General features: G+C 35.7%; 4 protein-coding genes across 6 annotated transcripts; all 4 read right to left on the bottom strand.

Annotated features, from left to right (window-relative positions):
* Positions 1 to 516: 516 nt before the first annotated feature.
* On the bottom strand, positions 517 to 4,031 carry LOC141899769 (LRP2-binding protein-like). Of its 3 annotated transcripts, none has more exons than XM_074786285.1 (8): positions 3,862 to 4,031; positions 2,462 to 2,847; positions 2,248 to 2,367; positions 2,013 to 2,155; positions 1,764 to 1,921; positions 1,521 to 1,692; positions 1,281 to 1,446; positions 517 to 1,188 (listed from the first exon to the last, which is right to left on the bottom strand). In XM_074786285.1, exons 2-8 carry the CDS (start codon positions 2,534 to 2,536, stop codon positions 1,123 to 1,125), a joined length of 900 nt encoding a protein of 299 aa, XP_074642386.1. In that variant the 5' UTR covers positions 2,537 to 2,847; positions 3,862 to 4,031; the 3' UTR covers positions 517 to 1,122. The 3 variants fall into 3 exon arrangements, with proteins under 3 accessions (XP_074642386.1, XP_074642385.1, XP_074642384.1); XM_074786284.1 differs by having other exon boundaries at positions 2,462 to 2,686; XM_074786283.1 differs by lacking the exon at positions 3,862 to 4,031 and adding an exon at positions 3,275 to 3,689 and having other exon boundaries at positions 2,462 to 2,686.
* Positions 4,032 to 4,267: 236 nt separating this feature from the next.
* On the bottom strand, positions 4,268 to 5,371 carry LOC141899112 (apolipoprotein D-like). Its single transcript, XM_074785264.1, has 5 exons — positions 5,250 to 5,371; positions 5,007 to 5,140; positions 4,659 to 4,744; positions 4,487 to 4,588; positions 4,268 to 4,404 (listed from the first exon to the last, which is right to left on the bottom strand). The coding sequence occupies exons 1-5, from the start codon at positions 5,367 to 5,369 to the stop codon at positions 4,268 to 4,270; spliced, it is 579 nt and encodes a 192-aa protein (XP_074641365.1). The 5' UTR covers positions 5,370 to 5,371.
* A 307-nt stretch (positions 5,372 to 5,678) lies between these two features.
* On the bottom strand, positions 5,679 to 7,699 carry LOC141898854 (cytochrome P450 2U1-like). The gene is made up of 5 exons (XM_074784985.1): positions 7,547 to 7,699; positions 7,109 to 7,303; positions 6,510 to 7,028; positions 5,956 to 6,402; positions 5,679 to 5,879 (listed from the first exon to the last, which is right to left on the bottom strand). The coding sequence occupies exons 1-5, from the start codon at positions 7,680 to 7,682 to the stop codon at positions 5,698 to 5,700; spliced, it is 1,479 nt and encodes a 492-aa protein (XP_074641086.1). The 5' UTR covers positions 7,683 to 7,699; the 3' UTR covers positions 5,679 to 5,697.
* Positions 7,700 to 8,281: 582 nt separating this feature from the next.
* On the bottom strand, positions 8,282 to 15,833 carry LOC141900173 (exocyst complex component 4-like). Its single transcript, XM_074786943.1, has 26 exons — positions 15,781 to 15,833; positions 15,654 to 15,694; positions 15,459 to 15,547; positions 15,282 to 15,344; positions 15,048 to 15,186; positions 14,807 to 14,972; positions 14,559 to 14,730; positions 14,306 to 14,469; positions 14,156 to 14,226; positions 13,931 to 14,075; positions 13,784 to 13,855; positions 13,502 to 13,639; positions 13,331 to 13,417; positions 13,175 to 13,259; positions 13,006 to 13,069; positions 12,535 to 12,632; positions 10,332 to 10,544; positions 10,149 to 10,230; positions 9,850 to 10,060; positions 9,675 to 9,770; positions 9,571 to 9,602; positions 9,381 to 9,495; positions 9,167 to 9,285; positions 8,989 to 9,084; positions 8,791 to 8,902; positions 8,282 to 8,699 (listed from the first exon to the last, which is right to left on the bottom strand). Exons 1-26 carry the CDS (start codon positions 15,829 to 15,831, stop codon positions 8,538 to 8,540), a joined length of 2,883 nt encoding a protein of 960 aa, XP_074643044.1. The 5' UTR covers positions 15,832 to 15,833; the 3' UTR covers positions 8,282 to 8,537.
* Between the last annotated feature and the right edge of the window lie 1,030 nt (positions 15,834 to 16,863).

The following is a 16,863-nucleotide window of genomic DNA, read 5'->3' as shown; positions in this document are numbered from 1 at the left end:
TCGATGGATATCAAATATAAAACCTGCTGCATAATAGCAATAAGTACATCACCACAAATACACCACTGAAAACTTCCCTGTACACTAGCGCCAATGCGTATTGCACTTGCCGCTGTTGTTGATCATGTGAACAATCAATTAGTTAATAATATACTCGACTCGTAATGCACGTTCATACTTAATCTGGCGACAAGTATCTGAATAATGCATTGTGGATGAACTTGTTGCATCGCAACAAGTACCGGTATATCAAACATGTTAGATATCCGTGACAAACACACTTGAAGATTGTACCTGCACACAAGGCAAATTTCATTTTGGCGTTTTTTGTTGCTAATTGCATATAAATATTTGCAGTCCAGTTGTTCATTAATATACTAGAAAATGACTTTCAAATTCGGATTTCCTGTAAACTGGATGAAATTTGATGGTCCCAAATGATCCGAATTAAGCGGGTTCTACTGTACTTATTGCCGATGTGCCGTAAAGCTTGGAGAAAAAAATGAACTAAATATCTTAACTTTACTTTATTTTTTATTCTATACATGAAATTGCTACACAGATAACAATCTACATCTCTCTGACGCCTAATTGACAGATTAATTACTTGCGCAACTTATGTGTGGTCTATGGATACCTGTGAGGAAAATACGTACCGTACATGCTTGATAAAATCAAATGCAGCATCTGGAGGTATATGAATTGTTTCAATACTCAAAATTCAATACAATCTTTCACAGTTTTAGTGTTACAGATCATCAGTCTTATCAGATATTTTAAATTGACTACTAGCACATATTGGCCCACATATTTTCATTGACATAATCCTCTCATTAAATGAAGAAGGGATACACGATTCTACGGTAAATTCATTGAAATGTTTTCAATAATGAATAGAAATAGTACAGAATACAAATGTATATAATACAGTTATAAAATTCCCAATAAAAAATAACACAAAAACTATTCTAACATTAAAGACAAAAAATATCACAGGCATTAAAACATATTGGCTTTTCAGTATTATTGAATTTTGAAAATATTATATGACCAGAATTATGAAAATCAAGAAGACAGAAAGCAGTAAAAATAGCAAATCCTTCCCAGTGGCGATGTAGCTGTTTATAGTTTGCCTTGGTTACTCAATGTCTGGTATCTTGCACACGTATCTGGATCAAATTCATAACACTGAAACAAAAAAAATATAAAGACTTAACAATAAAGAATTTTCTTTCTGATTTTCAAAATGAGAAAATAGTTGACAAAAAGGTTTCACTTACCCGAGAGTAATATACTTTGGCTTCGTCATTGCTCTGCAGAACTCCATTTCCAAAGTGGAGACAACGTCCATAGATAAAGCAGGCCATGGCTATACCCTTGGCCACAAATGCGGGCAAACAGCCAGTCTCATTTGCTATCTGGTTAATATCCTTTAACTGTGCTACCCTGTAATCATAGTATTTACAGTAGTATTTTGAACCATGAAAATAAGGTAGGCCCATCTATGATTTGAAGCATACCTGAAAGCCATTTCGGCTGTTTTTGTAAAGAGCTTATGATGATAGTAATATTGAATGAGATGTCCCATGGCATACACGTTACCCCGATCTGAGGATTCGCGTAAACATTCAAATGCAGAATCTACATCCTTCTTCACTCCAAGACCATATAAGTACATTACTCCTAATGCCCCTGCCATATCAAATGAATATTAAAGAATGCTATATCATGTAGACTGACTAAAAATGAACTTATACATGTACCTTGGGATTCAAGACTGCCATTGCCACAAGCTTCTGAGTGCCAGAAAAAACTTTTCTTCAGATCTTTTGAATCTTGTCTAGCATAATAGTAACCTAGTGTTGTCTGGGCAAGAACGCTGCCAGATGGACTACCATCATCAGCCGCCAATAACCACCATCTAAACAATAGAAAACCTTGTACATGTATTAGCGAAAACTTTGCGGAGTATCGCATCAGAGTTTCACAGATATAAACACTAACTCAACTACCTTTCAGCCTCTTCATCCGACTGTTTAACCCCAAATCCTTGAAAGTGAGCTCTACCAATGTTGTACTGAGCTGCTCGGACGAGATGTTTTACTTGAGGGGGAGGGGTAGCAGCTACTGTCATCATATACTCTACACCCAATTTCTGTATAACATTCATTCATGTAAAATCAACAATGAAAGCTGACAGAAAAAATCTCCCCTGGTAAGTGTACTAGAATGGAACTTTTAACTTACAGGATTATCTTGACAGCCAATGCCATCATAAAGTATTATTCCTAATTGGAACATTCCTTGATAATCATTGTTTTTCTCAACGGACATCTCGAAGTACTTTTTGGCTTCTTCAAACCTACCCTATGATAAAATGTTCATGTTTCTTATTGACATATATGTTTAACCATAGAACTCATGGTGTAACAACTTTTTCAAGAAAGAATTGAAGTCTTACTTGCTCATAGTAGATCTGGCCTAGTTGGAATGGTGCTAATCGGTCATTTTCATCAATTCTGTGAAGTAGATACATTTCGAGCCTTTGAGACAGTTGTTCATCATTAAGTTCCTCAATATTTTCAGCCGTGTTTCCTGCCTCGGAGCTGACTTCACTTGTTGCTTTCTGACTTTCATGGTAGGGTAACTGCTCATGTGGGAGTCGTTCCCCAGTCAGCTCTAACTCCTAAACAACAACATGATGTGAACATTTTGGAATACATCCATAACCTTGTTAACATAGTAAATTACTTACTGAAGATCGGTAAGATTTGTCGGAACTCATGTCTCAAAACTGAACCCTTACACTGAATGCAACTCAACTTAATATCCTAAATGGTTGGCAAACTTTGAAGTACCAAAAACAAAATAGCCATTGTTCGCAGAGTAAATTTACTGTAAAACTAAATATTTATTCAGATCTGTCCACTTCGGGTCAAAGCCTGTGTTATACTTAAGGTATAGGTCTACCTCAACGTGATTGAATTATATCTTGAAAGAAATGGTTAGTCATAGAATATGATGACCACAATCTAACCTCACATTAATCCTGTCATAAAGAATATAGGTAGCCATAAAAATAATGCAGCCCAAGTAAGCATGAATTGGATTGGGGGACACCCAGAGTATACCTAGAGACATATACCTAAACTTTATTTATAACAATCTGGATGACATAAATGTAGTAGTAGATATTAAGCTAAATGCTCAAATAGGCCTAGGCTATTGGGCCTATAGAGAAATGAGATCTACAAGATCATTGAACAGTATTTACCTGATGTATTTGTTTTATCATAGTATTGACACTCTAGAGTTATTAGCAACCAGCACTAGGTCGGCTTGCTCATATAACTCTTTACATGGAAAATCTTTTAGGCCAGTACCACTGTTTTGAACATTGTATTGAAATATTTTGTCAGTACTTATAGTGAAGTAGCCTAATTCAATTGAATAATAGAAAATTCCCATCATTACTATGGTGTAAAATAAAAATAAAAATACTTTCAATAGTAGCCTACTGTGTGAAGTAGGCCTAAAACATGTCAGTTTGATCAATGCTCGATTTTACAAACGTCAGCAGAGTAGAACGAAATTAGAAGTAGTAAAAAGTATGAACACACAGAGCCCACTCTGTCTCTGTACTGAGTTTTGATAATGTTAATGATAAGGTAATGTCAGTCAGTCAGTCAGTCCAGGGAGGCCCAGGCACAGTTAGTTATTTGATTTTTTGTTCAAGATCAAAGTTGGAAGTATGGGACAGGACTCAGGAGGAGGGACCAGCTGGGCGTATTTTTTTCACTTTCAGTTCACTCTCTCAGTTCTCACTCGACTCCAGTTCAACAACAACAAACACTGACTTACGAACATGCCTCGCCCTCTTTCCGTCTTTTTACATTATGTTTGCATAGCTCAAAACAATTTTCAAACTACTAGTACATGTATCCTCCTCTGTATGAAACCTTTAAAACAAAGGCTGCTGTCAACGAGAAGAATTTCTTCAAAAATGCCACTATATCAGGACAGCTACCATGGCAACGTTTACAGTAAAATCTCCTAAAACGCCATCTAGATCGCGATGAAATCAACGTACAAGAGGGCGCCACTTCCTGGTGACTATTGGCGATGCGGGTTCCGGCGGCTCGTAATCGGAAGACTGACATTCCAACATCATATTGTTTACAAATCATATGAGCAGGAAAAAACGAATCATGAATTCATGAGAATTTTCTGTTTTATTATCCAAAAAATAACATAAATCCTAAAAACATCAGTTAGGACAATTTGTTTGGTCAATTGTATTTAATGGCCAGGTGCGAATTCCTTGCGACTTTAAGAGAGCATATATCTTCTCCTTTGTGGCTTTGGATAGTCCACTTCTATCTCTACTCAGAATCCATACGATATCTGCAATCATATTTAATGCTTATACTACAATAGAAACTGGCAAATGGTCGGCCCACGCCGCATGAGGAATGAAATGTCTTACCTGCATGTGCCAACTTCACATCAGCGCTGCACGAATATACAACCGAATAGGTTTCGTAGTCGGTATCAAGAACCCAGTATTTCCCTTTGGCAAATGGTCCAGCTGGACGACAAGTATCACAATTAGTCACTGTCCGTGTAAAGGGTCGGTAATTGATTACCATTCTACTTACCAACGGGAAAAGAAACCTCTAGCTTTGCCGGAATATCCTTATTCGGAGCGACAGCCTTTCCTTTTGTATAACTTTCTGCTCCAGTTCTAATTTAACAAAATTAGTTGAACGTGATTATTCCCCAAATTTTGAATTCTTGGACCGCCGAGACTTTCGTTACATGAGTTGTGTTGAAATTATGATTTACATTTTTTTGGAAGTTTTCGGCGCATATGTAGCAATCCAGATGATCCGTGTGATAGATCGGTAGAAAACTAAAGTAGTCGTAACGGCCCAGGAATTGCATTAAAAAACTAGAACATATTTTACAATTCTTGTTTTACAATGAGCATTTTGTATTTTACATACTTAGCGTTGATTCCATTATTTTCTACAATAATCGAGTTGTCAGATGTATCCAAAGTATATGTCGCTTTTCCACATTTCCCATTTATTTCGAAGAAAGTAAAGTATCTTTGATATTCATACCATATCCCTGTATACTTCATTTTTAAACAAAAGACGATTAACTTACTGGTAGCGTAGAAATATTATTTGTATCATTTTTTAGAAAATCTTAGAAAATTACTTGAGAAATATGAACATTTATACCTTTGTCACATCAAAATCCTCCATTACTTCAACATCGGGACAACTGCCGAAGCGCGGAATTTGTGCTGACACACAACCGATAAGCGCTAAGTAAAAGACGACTGAAATAGCTCGTTCCATTTTGACAACTGTTGATTCAACAGTAAAGTTACGTATCTTTATACTTTTGGTGTGAGAATTTGAAAGCCTGGTTGACCATTATAGGATCACAGTCAAATTATTTATTGCAAATGGTGACGATAGATGTATTGATAAGATATCTAAAATATCAACCTTGATATTGGTCCAGCAAATTGTTTGTAAATGTTATCTGCGTAATGACGAGGTAAAACTTCTCAACGAGTCGCGATAGAGGAGTCAACGAAGAGTATTATATATGTACGTGAGACTGGAAATTCAATAACTTATCATTTTGATTCATGAAAGTATTATACAATACGGGGAATAACTATTTTCTGCGTGATGTAATTAATCTATGTGGTTGTGGTTGTTGTACAATTCCTTGTACCGGACTGAATCCGGGATGTTTGCTCCCTTCTGGAAATGTGACTCGATATGTTTGCATGAAGCTTGCGAAAAATAAGAACAATTCCATCTTCGCCAAAGGTTCGCCGATGCATGAACGTTTTCCTAAAACATACGTAGAACAATGTGATATCGAGTTCAGCGATATGAACCCTTGCTTATAAATCCAGACGGCACTTACCCAACAAAAATGGAATGAAGAATTCACGATTTTCAACGTAGCTTTCAGTATCATCGAGAAAGTTACGCGGATCGAAGTTGCCAGGGTTTTTCCACAGATCTGGATCGTGGTGAATGGCCCATAGGTTCACCGTTACCATAGTTTCTTTTGGCAGAATGTAGCCGTATAGTTTGATCGGAGAATCTTTATTTGTCAAAGGAATTGATAATGTTTGTAACTCAACGAATCTTTGTATCTCCATCAATGTTGCATATGTGTATGGTAATTTAGTGCGATCAGCTAGCGTTATAGTCGATTCTTGTCCAAATCTATTATCAATTTCTTCATGAACTCTGGCTTGTACATCCTGATAGGTTGCCATCATGAAAAGAGCCCATCGTAATAGAATTGCAGTAGTCTTACTACCAGCCACAAACAAATCTCGAACAACTTGAATCATCTGAGAATCTGAAATGAAAAATTTCACTTGTTTTTGCAATGTTTCGTTTTCTAAATTAGATAATCTAATTTTTGTGTTCAATTTCAAATTGAACATGTTGTAGGAGAAGACCTACCTTCGAAAATAGGAGACGTCTTTTTGGTGTTTTCATGCTGGGCCACCAGGTATGCGTCTATAAATGTATCAACGTTATTTTCGTCCAATTTCTCCTTGTGTTCGATAACTTGATGCGCAATGAATTCATCAACAGCCGCAGACGTTTTTGTGACTTCTTGCAATTTGAATATATCTCCCGGAAAGTAAACTAACCAAGGGAAATGATTGAGTATAGACAATAGACCAATCTTTTCGATGGTACGGTCAATCATCGCGAGAAAATTCAGGAACATTTGATCGTCATAGTCGTATCTGCGACCAAATACCAGTGCACTGATAACATTAGAGATAGCCACGTTGAATATGAAATTACTATCGGTTGGAATGTCTTCTTTCTCATTGAAATATTCTAACACATTGCGCACCTCATGTATGATATGATCTTCCATATCCTTTTTACCCCAGCCAAACTGTTTCAGTAAACCTAACGTAAAATGACGCTGCTCTCTCCAAATTTCACCATCAGATCCAATGATACCTGGAATACCCATGGAAAAATAACATGGTAAATACCCTATTAAAAACCTTTATTCTTCAATAACTAAGTTCTTAACCTACCTTTTTCTTTGGTAATGAAGCGTTTAAAAAACAAGTCTGGTCGGTCAGTGAGCCGTTGTCCATGTTTCGTCAAAACATTCTTGGCTACTTCGTAACTATTGAGTATGATAAATTTTTTGCGACCGAGAGTTACAGATATGATATCGGATTTGTATCGTTTTGACAATTTTACGCATGTCTTTGCAAAACATTTCCCTGAAATTATGTAAAATATAATGAATCAACATAATTAGTACATAAGTACGTAATTATCATAGTTTGGCGATAATCTATCATTGTGGAATATCGCGATATTCCAGAATTCCAGACACTCGCATTCTTACCATAAAGCAGCCACAGAGTTCAGTGACCGCAAGTGGTGCCTCATGATGCCAGCCGGTGTCACACATTTATTTCCAAATTGCTGTATTAGAGTAAAGAGATTGCCTTGATACATACCTACAAATGGGGCATATCCGAGAAAAGGAATCCCGATAGGACCGGGTGGTAGATGGTATTTCACTGATCTGTGATGGAGAAAGTACAGAAACAAGCAACATACTGCGAACAGTAATAAGATAGTTACAATATCCATATTGTCGTGAATTTGTATGATCTGACGTGTATGTCTGTGTGTTATCGAATATATAGAACAATTATTCAGATAAACCCTATTTGACCTGTGATCCAAAAATATTGGATACCACCAAGATGGTGCCATTTGCGCCGTCAGTTCACCACGAGAATAACCATTAACAAATTGTATTCATTTTTGGAAGTCACAAATTATCACAATGCTCCTATCCAGCGTACGCTTTCAAATGAAAGCGATAGAAATATGCACATTGACCCCTAAATTCATTTTGTAGTATTTATCAACCAATTCAGTATCATTCTCAGCAACGTACTGTAATCCGCGTTCATAATTATTGTTGAATCCCGCCAATTTAGTGAAGAGCTAACAAGACTATTTGGGAATTGCACATATCATTTCATTGAAATTCTCCTCTCCTGTCGCACTTTTACAGTGATAAATGTATCGTTTCAATGGATCTAATTCTTTTAACATGTAGCTCATATATTTTGGAAAGGGCAATGGGCACGACTTGAACTCTATCCATACGATGTTTGAACCCCTCTCATCAAAACAAAACAAGCAATTCTATATCAATCAAACGATTTATTCATATACATATTTACACATGACTAGCACACATATATTGCTGGGTACTGGCACAGATTAATTTATCTTGTTTTAAAAAGCAGATGTAACTAAAACTTTTAATGCAAATTTGAATATATCATATCAGGTGTTTGAATATCATGTAGGTAATCTTCATCTTCATATACCTATCCACATACATTTATGGATATGACACATTTCAGGAAATAAAATCAAAAGAATCTAAATGAATTATCAATGTAAACAACAGTCCAATAATAGCTCTCTTCAGACATGCTTTTCATGTAAGATCTCCTTCAGTCTTTGTAAACGCGTTTGCAATTTTTGAGTATTCCTAATTGGTTGACTTCGGTGTAAAAGTTGGAAAATGTTCACATACTGAATCTCACTGAACTGCGGACCTTGTTCCATAATCGTCGTCAAAATATCCTGAAAATTCGATAGAAATTAAAATCGACATAAGCATAACGTTGTGGTTTTTATCAAAATTATCTTAATTCATGCGTGTACTGGTACGTACATCTGGTTTCAAGTAGAGAAGCTCATAATGCTGACGAGCGAAGTCAAGATCAGGCTCACGACAAGCTGTAATACTAGTTAAACATTGCTGAATTGAGAATATGTTCCTGCTCCTACAAAATCAAACACATACTCATGAGTAGAAAGTATCACAGCTGCCTGTTTTATGGCATATGTTGCACTCCGTGCGAAAACTTACATCTTTTTGATACCGTTTTCATTAACTCGTTTCAAATACTGCGTACTGTTGACAAGTATGTTAGATATAAGATGCCCAATTCCTTCAAATATGTATCTGCAAGACAGGAAAATCAACAATTGTTTACCAAAGCATTTACTTAAAGAGTTTCATATTTTCTTATGGGTTTGGTACATACTTTGTTTTCTTTGGCTGGAAACTTTGAGACAAGTTTTCATCAATTGCCGACAGATCTTTGGTGAGTTTGACGACTAAATCATCTGGATCCATGTTATCAACACGACTTGAAAAATCAGCCTACACACAAAACAAATTATCATTTCAATTGACACCAAAATGAGTATCGAATATCAATAAATTGAGATCTTTTCTGGTTCATGATAGAAATATACCTGTTTGGCAACTGGTAAAAGGAAGAAGAAACAATGTACTCGGACTTCCAGATGTAAGACTAACAAACATATTTCAGACAGATCCAAAAACTCTTGACTGAGATCCTCCAATTTTCTACAAAATGTCGACAAAAATTTACAAAAACATAATATATATTTCTCAATCATAAATCAACCCAATTTTTGTTACCTGATGATGTCATCAGACACTGGGGGTATTTCCTAAAAAACAGAATAAAACATTCATAAATGTGAAAATGTGTGTAACCCACATAAAATCAATCTTAAACATACCGGCTGCACTATGGTCTGATTAGGAACAGTCAATTTTGGGGCACTCACTATGGGCAGGCCCTTAATGAATGCCTTTATCTGATATGAAAACCATTCCTAAAAGGAATAAGAAGAAATATTTCACATTGAATCATAATTCATAATTATATTTAATTCATATACTTTGGAAACATACAAAGCTTTCTTGTAGATTAGCAAGAGCTTTTAGTTGGAATGCATCAGTTATGATATCACTTTCTGAGATGCTCTCAAATGTAGACAGATTACTTGTAAGAATTATGGATTCTTTAGAGTTGAGGGCTCTCATGTCCTCCTCGGATATGTTGGCCTGCTGTTCACTTAACGTCTCATCATCTGAGTGAATCTGTTGCCAGTTCGGCAATGACCTAATTCAATAATAGATAAAGAATGACAAAAGCATAGTTCAGTTTGTAGGGAAAATTCAACAAATTAATTGAGGCAAATTGAACAAACCTCAACAGACGATTTATATCTTCATCCTTGGCCCACGTGGCACTAATGACTCGTTTATCATCGGTGTCACTGAGCACAATACCTGAAATAATGAGACACATGACGTACACAATTTTTTAAATGAAAAGATTTGCTAAGGAGATTAGAAATATGTATGATCAGATCTACCAGTCTGACACTCACCTCTGTAAGCATTGGTGCATGTTTCTTTGTAATCCAGCAATATCTTATGAACCATGATGATGAACCTATGCGCATAGTCCGGTAAACTGTGCATCAATTCCTTCAGGTCACATATACTTTTACTGACAGTGACAGTGCTCTGTAACAACGGCCTGCTTACACCAAGATCCTTCATCACTCGTGCATTTGTTACTGTTTTAAAAGCATCAAAACCTGCAAATCAAGAATGTATGAAATTCCATGAATCGATTTACTTTCATCCAGAATTTACACGAAATATGCTTCTAAATTGTTTAACTAATAGTATTTTATGGGATAAGATCATTAAATAAGTGTATCAAAACTGAAATTTCTTTTTTTTGGAGAAAATTCCTTTATGAAATTGCTACATGGCATACTACAAATCCACGAAACTCAAACAATATCTAACAACAGATTTTCAAACAATTACTGATTTCCATCTGAGCAAACATTACCATGCATATTACATGTACATAACAATGAAAGGAGATATAAAAGCTATGTAACTGTTTGAAATTCTTCATCATTTTAAATTACCTCTGATTAAATAGTAAGTTTACAAAACCTTACATCGAGATGCATCACAGAGATTTTAAGAACTTAGCTTGTAGTAGTACAAATCAGTAAAGAGGCCAGTACATGTACAATCTAAAACAATTTTTGCCGATGCCAAAATCATGTGATATTATGAAGTATGTAAGAATGCAGAATGAATCAAAATGTCTCCTTGTTCTTTTTCAATGTTAGTAACAGTTCTTAGGTGATGTATTGCAGATACACGAAGCAACATAGATTCTGCAGTGAAACTGTGTGAGGGTAAGGAATAAAAACATCCAAAGACTTTCACGTTGCTATTTTCATTCCTGCTATTAATTCAACATGTAAAGCATGACAACTCTCAGAGTGCCTTCTTTGTGAATCGGAAACAAGTTCTATTCACAGACCGATGAAGCACAAGGCAAAAAATAAAACATAGAAAAGAGATAGTGCCAAGAAAGAGAACTCCTTAAGATTGCAATAGGTCAAATTACATGAAATGCTGTGCCTTAGAAATGTAGGAAATAAAAAATAAACATTGAAAACATTTCATTTTATGAAATGTAGAGTAAACCTCAACATTATTCACAGAATCAGAGACAACTGGCCGAAAACCATCACCTATCATACGATATAGAATCAAAATACAAGAGCTAGTTGTAAAGCAATGAGGTGATGCATGATTCATCATTCATCTCAGAACAGGAGTCTAAATCTCTGGCACATTCTCGCCAATATGATATACAAATTGTCACAGCATGCAGCAATATAAATTAAAGAGCTTGAAATATCTGGGAGCAGTCCCATTACCCTGTCCATCCGGGGCTGAAGGGAAAATTAATAAGTCATTATCAGTCAATTGCGCAGGTATATGAAAACTAGCGATATCATGACCTAAATAAGATAAGACAAAAATTTTAGCATAATGAGCGATTTCTGATCTGAAAGTAAAAAGTGACATATATATATAAAAATTTTCAAAAATCTATTTAAAATGTGCAGGTACGCTACTAACAAATAATTTCATCATCAAGATCTCCAGAGACTTGAAGAGATATTCACTACTGGGTACATAGATTTTTTAATGAAAATTTAGTTAAATCATCTAAACCATTTTTAATCACATGCATCCCAAGTACCATCCTCAAACACTGTTAAGCTGTTCCTTTCCCTTAAACATTCTGAAACATCAGTTGACTCCCACTCACTTAGTAGTGTGCACAAAGATTTTTAACAAATATGCGGGCATACTGGAATTGGACATTCTGAAGCTATATATGTACATGTACTGGAGGCAAACTTAATGATCACATGAGAAAAACTGTATGAATAATCTTGGTAAAAAACAAGCACTTCCTCTGAAAACATGCAACGTCATTATAGGAAAAGATGGTGCATGGATTCAGAATATCTTACCAGGCACACCTACTGAAATATAACAGCATATTGTTTGACTGGGCCAATAAAAATCATAACCATCTATCTTATGAGACATAATACCTTAACTCATAAACCTTAACTATAAGACTTAATGAGACTCAGATTATTTGATAATAGAAATTGTGTGACCTAAAATGTAAGCAAGAATTCTTGATCTACCATTCATGAATATATACAATAACATATGAAATTGATAATAACTTACTCTTTGTAGCTGAATGAATATTAGTTGAAATGTTATCATGCACTTGACCGATGAAAATGTTTTCAAATTCCATGATGAACTGTTGTAAAGTCGATACCCTGTAAAAAAAAACAACTCTTAGTATCTTACCAGTGAGAATTGGTTATTGTGTCAAAAAATGGAACTTAAATATGATGCAAAATAAAGTCTTACATTAAAGCCTTAATAGATATATAAATGGGGTTTGGTTGTGGAATCAAAAAGTAGTTAAGGAAAAAAAGAAATCAAAGACTTGTTAAGCATTTGTTATTCGGGTGAATCTAGCTTTTTTAGTGATAAAATTGCTCCAGAAACTACCTTAGTCCTATTAACATCCTGCAATAAACACATCTTTTTTGAAATTCATGTTTTACATTTTTTTTTTGATTTTGCATTTGTACAGTACTGTGTATTCAAGCAATATTCAAACACTATATAATGTATTACACTTACCCTGGGGCTAGGCGCAAGTCCTGTTCAAACTCCTTAATAAACTTTCGAAGCGGGTTATAGATCACTGAAGAAAACATGGAAATTTGAATTTCAAACACAGCAATTGAGTAAATGATTCTTCAGGGAAATGATTCTTAAATGAAATACACCTATCAAGGATGTGTCTTACCAGTGATATTGTTTGCTCCTGGTTTACAAACGTATAGCTGTTTACCTGCCTCTGTCATGTTATCAACACGATTTAGTATTTCACCCTAATTAAAAATGAAGTCATTAATACAAAATCTCATTTTGCACAGGACAAGTCTTCAATAATTCTACTTACTGATCCATAGAATTCTTGCCTTTGTTCTCGTAAGTAGCTATTCATACTGATAGCATGAGACGAGGCATCAAAACGAAACAAGGCAACCTGAATAAAACAAACATAACTGAAAATCCTCATCTTATTTCAGTATAGTACACAATGTATAGCAACCAAACTATTCATACTAACTTTTTTTGGTTTTGCTGGTCTTCTTTTAGCGAAGTAAGTTGTTATATCAGATCCCGGTTCATCCAATGCAGATTGGCGTTGTTGTTGAGAGGATGAAGTGTTACGAACATCTAAATAATCACCAAGAACCAATTGAAGCTAAAGATAAACACATATTACTTCATTAAGTTTTCAAACTGAACAAATTTGTATGTGGAAGCTAGTCACTTATCTGTACCAAGAGTTCTTTTATGGATCACTAATAATAAACTTAATGTGTTAGATTTTCAACCTATAACTTACTACTGCCTGAATCTCGGACCAAACATCGATCATAGAATATGTAACCACATCATCATCGATCAAACTTTCGAGCTAAAAATAATGAGTAATTCATTATTTCATTGTATAATGAATCATAATAATTGACAGTATGAATCCAGTACTTACAAATAATTGATCAATCTTTGAAAGTACAACTTTGTGAGCAGCAGCGACACAATGGAATTCCTGATACACCAGACTTAAGAGTTCCACAAGATATTTAGAATTTGTCTGCATGGCCAGAACTCCTGTTTCTCCCTGTTGAAATGCACTAAAATACACAAAACACTTTCATCTAGCTATTTCATTCTAAACAATGATGCAGTTCATTGAAAATATTCACGTCCTTACCTATCAGACACTTGTTGAGATGCCCGTTGTACAATTGCCAATAATTCTGGATGAATTTTGCTTTTGATTACCTATAGACAATGTAAAATATGATTCATAAGTTTCACTATCTTTTCAACAATAATTAAATGACTAGAAGTAAGGATATACCTCAATCGCTTCTGGGAGTTTCTTCAACACAGCCAATGAGTTGACAAGAATGGCTATAAATTTTGACTGGTCATTATCTGGCTCAACATTTTGATCATCTTGTATTTTTCGAGGCGACATCGGCACACCATCTTCATTTAAAAGTTTCATATCCGTTGATGCATCTGAAAATCAAATACAAGCAAACTCAAAGGTTTCCCTAACAAAATACTGGTATATCTAAGATGCTAAGTTGATCTACTACGACGTTTACTTGAATTGGTTCGTCTGTGAGTGGCAGCATCAGAGTCTGGTTGAGTGCGATCACCCCGTCGTGGACTGGGTTTCCTTTGCGAGCCTTGTCTTTGGAATACTTTAACTACATTACTCGTGGCTTTGATGTATATCTGCCTGTTTAGTTCATCAATCAATACTTCGTGCAATTGCTAACAAGAAAATTGATGAAGATACTGAATACTGAATAAGTCAGCAAAGAAATCAGACTGGAAACTGTATAAATACCTCCTTTTTATCTCGCAATTCATTAGTTAAACCTCGAAGAGCCTCGACTCCTGCTAAATCTCCTTCTAACTGTTTCATCGATGATACCAGCAACTGTGTAGCCAGCAGATATTGCTTTTTATTCATGTACAATTCCAATTTATCGGGTACTTGATTGAGATTTTCACTGAAATTCAATTAAATCATCCTAAGCTCAGGCTGCTAAATGAAATCAACAAAATGATTTGTTCATTTGAGTTACATTTGATCAAGAAGTTCAACAACAGTTTTCTGTTCCACGCCTTCTAACCATAACTTTCTCAAATCATCTCTTTTACAATGTAGTAAGTTCTTGCATGACTCGAGGTTTTGTTTTACCAGCTGTACTCTCTCCCTTGATGCTAAAAATTATAGAAAGTTACAAGCACAACATATTACCGGATAGGAATGAACATAGGATTGAATTGAGCCAGGAAATCTTTATCAATAAGCTTACTAGATATTCGGTCGGAAATCTTAGTGAATGCTGTCATAATTTGACTAAGATCATCATAATTTTCTGAAAGTTACAACATATTCAGTAACAAATATTGTTCAGTAATCATCAATCAATCGCCATTGCCCGCATTGGCTCAGAGTCAGACGGAGTTGTTTTCTCAAACAAATTGAATACCTGATACCAGCTTTTCAAGTTTCTCATCGCTATCTTTATGGGACTTCTGAATTCTCGACTTCTCTTTTTCTCTTTGAGTGAAATCAGCACTGCAGGATACGAATTGGATTAGATAATGAGAAGAGAATCGATGAGAAGGAGTGTGGTGTATAAATTGAACAGTTTAGAGACAGACTAACTTAGAAAAACACAAACCTGCACGTTAAAGTGCGAATAACTGACATTAGCAAACCAGCCTGTAATTGAAAAAGTGAATATTCAAACAAGGTTTAAATAGCCTTAAAACAAACAATCACTGAATAAACGTTTAAGTGGTATTTACCGTCTCTTTAGACTTGACTGGGGTGCCCGGGATCGGTCTGTCAGACGCCATCTTCCGCATTATATTGGGAAACACCCATTTGAATTGAATTGAATTGGGAAACCCCGAGTGCGACACCCGTCCATATCCCCGCCTACCAGAGTATGATTCTAATTGTTCCTAGGGCATATTAGATACAATATATTTTTCATATGGTGAATTTGGATATAAATCTTAGAACCTTTTCACGGCGCCTTAAAATGGTTATCAAAACCATAAAAGCACGGTAAAAACCTTTGAAAAAGATAAGGTCAGAATTATAACGATACGATGGATGAATATTCAACTAGATTATGATGGCACTGGCCAAAATCGGACTTTCAGACGGTCTGATGGTCTGAGACTGGCTCGAGATAGTTAGACTATCATATATAAGTTCATTTATTAACCCCAATCAAATTGAAACTGCTTCACATAATAGATAGCTTCATCGTGGCTGTGCCCAGAATCTGCCCGCATAGCCTGTCACTCACCAACAATTTCTAGATTCATATATGTCGCTTCTTGTCCTATCAGCACCCGCCGTAAAATCCAATCACCGACGTGTTCATTATTTAGATACCGGTACCGTGTTCGTTCTCATAGCTACCGGAGTGGGAATTTGCCTTCACGTACGTATGACGAGTATAGGTTGTCATAGTAACAGCATCTGAGCCTCTTTGATCCCTTGCTTGAACATCTCTGCGGGTGAGTGCCGCAGGCTACAGGAATTTCAACTTTTTCAAGCACATTGGTTTTATCTTTCTCGTGCATTTCGCTCTTTTTCCTCTTAGAGGAATATTCGATCGAGCATTATTGATGAATTAATTATCTTCGGAAATTCGAATGCCATCGGATGGTTGTGAAACCTCTGGGCCGTCTTTTATTATTTGAATCAAAATATAACATATCTTCTTGAGTCATAATTATATTTACGACGCCTCTGCTTGTCAATTCTAGTCAGCCTATCCACCCCTCGTCTGTGATTTGCGAAATGAACGGATCGCGACGTGGGAGCTGCTACTGCTGCAGCTTCGACAGTCGCAGCAAATTCGTCATCGTAAT

This window comes from Tubulanus polymorphus, chromosome 2, assembly GCF_964204645.1.
Source record: "Tubulanus polymorphus chromosome 2, tnTubPoly1.2, whole genome shotgun sequence".
Lineage (NCBI taxonomy): Eukaryota > Metazoa > Nemertea > Palaeonemertea > Tubulaniformes > Tubulanidae > Tubulanus > Tubulanus polymorphus.
This window is presented reverse-complemented; position numbering and strand designations above follow the sequence as displayed.